General features: G+C 49.6%; 1 protein-coding gene across 1 annotated transcript; it reads right to left on the bottom strand.

The window, feature by feature from the left end:
* Window positions 1–1,823: 1,823 nt before the first annotated feature.
* On the bottom strand, window positions 1,824–2,357 carry LOC147688731 (protein LDOC1-like). The gene has a single exon (XM_086939818.1). The coding sequence runs from the start codon at window positions 2,355–2,357 to the stop codon at window positions 1,824–1,826; it is 534 nt and encodes a 177-aa protein (XP_086795944.1).
* Between the last annotated feature and the right edge of the window lie 1,052 nt (window positions 2,358–3,409).

Genomic DNA, 3,409 nt, shown 5'->3' with positions numbered 1-3,409 from the left:
TCCACCTTTTTGTTATCCATCTGTATAACAGCAGGTGTGATGATATGACCCAGGAATTCGACTTTGGTTACGTGAAAGACGCTTTTATCCAGCTTCACGTATAAACAATGTTTTCTCAGCTGCTGGAGGACAGCACGTACTTGGTGGACGTGCTCCGTGATGTTTTTCGAATAGATCAGTATGTCGTCTATATAGATGATACAGAAGACATCGATGTACTCCCTCAATACCTCATCTATGAAGAAATGAAACGCTGCGGGGGCATTGCAGAGTCCGAAAGGCATGACCTGGTATTCAAAAAGACCAAACTTAGTCCAGAAGGCGGTATTCCATTCGTCACCCTTCCGAACTCTGACAAGATGGTAAGCACCCCGTAGGTCCAGCTTAGTGTAGAGGGAGGCGTTTTTCACCTGATCTAACAGGCTGGAGATCAATAGCAATGGGTACTAGTTCTTCACAGTGATGGTGCTCATAGCCCTAAAGTCGATGCAAGTCCTCAGATTCCCTTCTTTCTTTGCCACGAAGAAAAGGGGAGAGTACACGGGGACCTTGAATGGCGTATGAACCCGTTGTTCGGATACTCATCTAGGTAGGAGCGTAGATGGTCGTTCTCCTTGTTCGTAAGGGAGTAGATTCGGCTACAAGGGAGCATTGAACCGGGTATCAGGTCTATCCTGCAGTCAAAAGACCGATGTGGCGGCAGCGGATTGGCTCCTTTTTTGTCGAATACGTCTGCCAAGTCCGAATACGCCTCTGGGACGTCTGCTTGAGTAACTATCCCCATGCCCAGCAAAGGCAAAGGCTGTGCTTGTATAGCTCGAACACCAAAAGAGCCACCATCTGTGTAACAAGAAGCGCTGCAGTGGTCCGAATCCAGAGTGATGACTCTGGACATACAATCGATCCGGGGATTGTGGTTTACCAACCAAGGCAGACCCAATATAATCTTAAATTGCGGAGCGTCAATCACATCGAACCCAATGGTCTCAGTATGATGATTCACAAAGGACATGACCATGTCTTCTGTTTGATACCAGATGAGGCCGGAAGTCAAGTCCTTTCCATCCACTGCCTTGACTGTTTTTGGTTTTGCTTTGGGCACTGTGGTCATTCCCAAGGCTTGTGAATACTGAGTGTCAATAAAGTTGCCTATAGCTCCGGAATCCAGCAGAGCTGTTACCAGCCATGTTTTCCCTGTCATGTTTCGCAAGGTTACCTCCACACCTGCATGATGACTACCATCAAAGACCGCAGGGATCGCTGTTTTGCAAGACGATAAACCTAGAGGACGGACCCCTGTGTCTACTGGGTTATTTTGTTTTCCGGCTTGTCCCCCTTGGTAACAGGCAACGCGAATGGTCTTCGACTCCGGGTGCGTGTGGGTTTCACAGGGCATTCCCTGATGAAATTACAGCTTTTGCCGCAATACTGGCACTGGTTCTGTTTCCTCCTCTTTTCTCTTTCCTGGCTGGTTAGAGGACCTCGTACTCCACCTATCTGCATTGGTTCTGAGGAGTCGTTAGGAAGGGCTGCTTCTTCCCTGCCTTTATCTGTGGCTTTATCTCCGAACGACAGGAAGCGGGCATCACTGCCTTTCCCTTTTTCGTTCCTTCTTTCTTGTATTCGGTAATTCACTTTAACCACCAGGTCAATGAACAGGCCTATTTCGTCTGGAGAGTTAGGCATTTGAGATATCAGATCCTTGAGGTCAACACGCAAACCCCGATAGAAAACAGACACTTTTTTGGATTAAGGCCAGTGTGCTTCGATGACAAGCCTACTGAATGTAGTAATGTAATGAAGCAGATCATTATTGCCTTGCTTTAGACTAAGGAGTTTGTTGTCGGCAGCCTGCAGCCTGCACAAACGTGTGCCGGGCGAACATCTGCCACATGGTTGTATAGCATAGGATCATCGTTTTCCACGAGAGCTATGGACCACTGGGCGGCATCTCCACCCATGTATGAAAGGATAAACGCGATTTGTGACGCATCATCAGGAAACGCCGGGGCCCTGACCATGAAATGCAAGTGGCACTGGTGGAAGAAGACACTGTACTTAGTGTTATCCCCATAGAAACGTTCGGGTGGTGCCAACTGCACCGGATGGGGTGTGATGATTTGAATAGCTGCGTCTGGATTGGATGCAGAAGATGCTCCACCAAACGTGAATGTAGGAGGCCGTAACAACCCCTCTTGTCGGACTCTGGGACTCGGGGTGGTTCCCCATGGGCTGGTTGCCCCTGTCGCTACCTGACCCTGTAAAGCCGTTATATCATGGTGGAGGCTAAGGTTCTCTGCCTGCATGTTAGCCAACAGGGCTGCTATATCTTGAAGGGAAATCTCTGTGTCGCTCATGTCGTCTGGGCGGAATAAGTAGCGTGGGCTTTGGATTCTGTCAGGTACCCCACAATGCTTACCTTTGCTTGTAAAGTGATTCCGCAGAGATGACAAGAGCCACCAACCCTGTCCCCACCTGACCCCGGGCATAAAGAAATACCCGGCAGGGAGTAGATGGACACAGGGAAGGGAGCAAAAAAGAAGGAGGGATGACAGGAGGCTTGGGGCTGTAGACTCTGGGTAGTGCAGTGGTCAACAGCTGGGGAAAACAAGAGAGACCCGATTAGAACGTTCCCGCACCTCCCACGTCCTATTCACACAATCCAGTCACATACAGAAGAATGTACCATAGGGCGACTCACCAAGACTATAATGTCAGAAGAGCTCCCAACCAGGAAGGAAAAATAAAGTAAGCGCTCCTGCACTGGAAAGTACAGTGTTTCTGGATAGTTGTTCTGCAAGCACAGCTAATCCTGTGCTAAGGTGAGCATAGCCTCAGCGCTATGTTTATGAACCCATGAATAGCGCTCCTGCGCTATTAAAAGTAGCCAAAACCTGACGCACCTGCGCGTGTTGGCAAACAATAAAAGAGTAGCGCCCCAGCGCTGTGTGTAGTCAAGTATAAACGTTCTTGCGCGTTGATGAAACAAGAAAAGAAAAATCAGTACCCCGCGCTTTGCCTATAGGACCTACAATGCGCTCCAGCGCTGAAACAGCTAAAACAATGAAAGCGCTCCTGCGCGGAATCAGGAATGTACCTTAGAGCGCTCCTGCGCTCGGATACTAATCCCGGGGATTTCTATGTCGGCGCTCACCAGCGTGAAGAAAAACAAGGCGGAGCTCCGGTAGAACCGGAACGAAGACAGGAAAACTGAAGGAGAGGCGTCCTCAGCTTGCTCGATGTCGGCTTGGGAGTTGTTCGCATGAACGCGAACCAGGAAACCAGAAAGAATCCAAAGCGCCGAACCGGCGGGAATCGCTGGTCTCAAGCGAATCCCCTGTAAGCGCTACAGGGCAACAAGGAGGGTTGCAGAAGACTAGACCGGGACTCTGCTTCCGCCCGGAAGTGA

The sequence above is a fragment of the Lissotriton vulgaris genome, chromosome 10 (assembly GCF_964263255.1).
Source record: "Lissotriton vulgaris chromosome 10, aLisVul1.2, whole genome shotgun sequence".
NCBI classification, from domain to species: domain Eukaryota; kingdom Metazoa; phylum Chordata; class Amphibia; order Caudata; family Salamandridae; genus Lissotriton; species Lissotriton vulgaris.
This window is presented reverse-complemented; position numbering and strand designations above follow the sequence as displayed.

What these genes read in the sequence shown, in the direction of transcription:
- LOC147688731 (XM_086939818.1), bottom strand. Translation starts at nt 2,357, where the DNA reads ATGAGCGACACAGAGATTTCCCTTCAAGATATAGCAGCCCTGTTGGCT.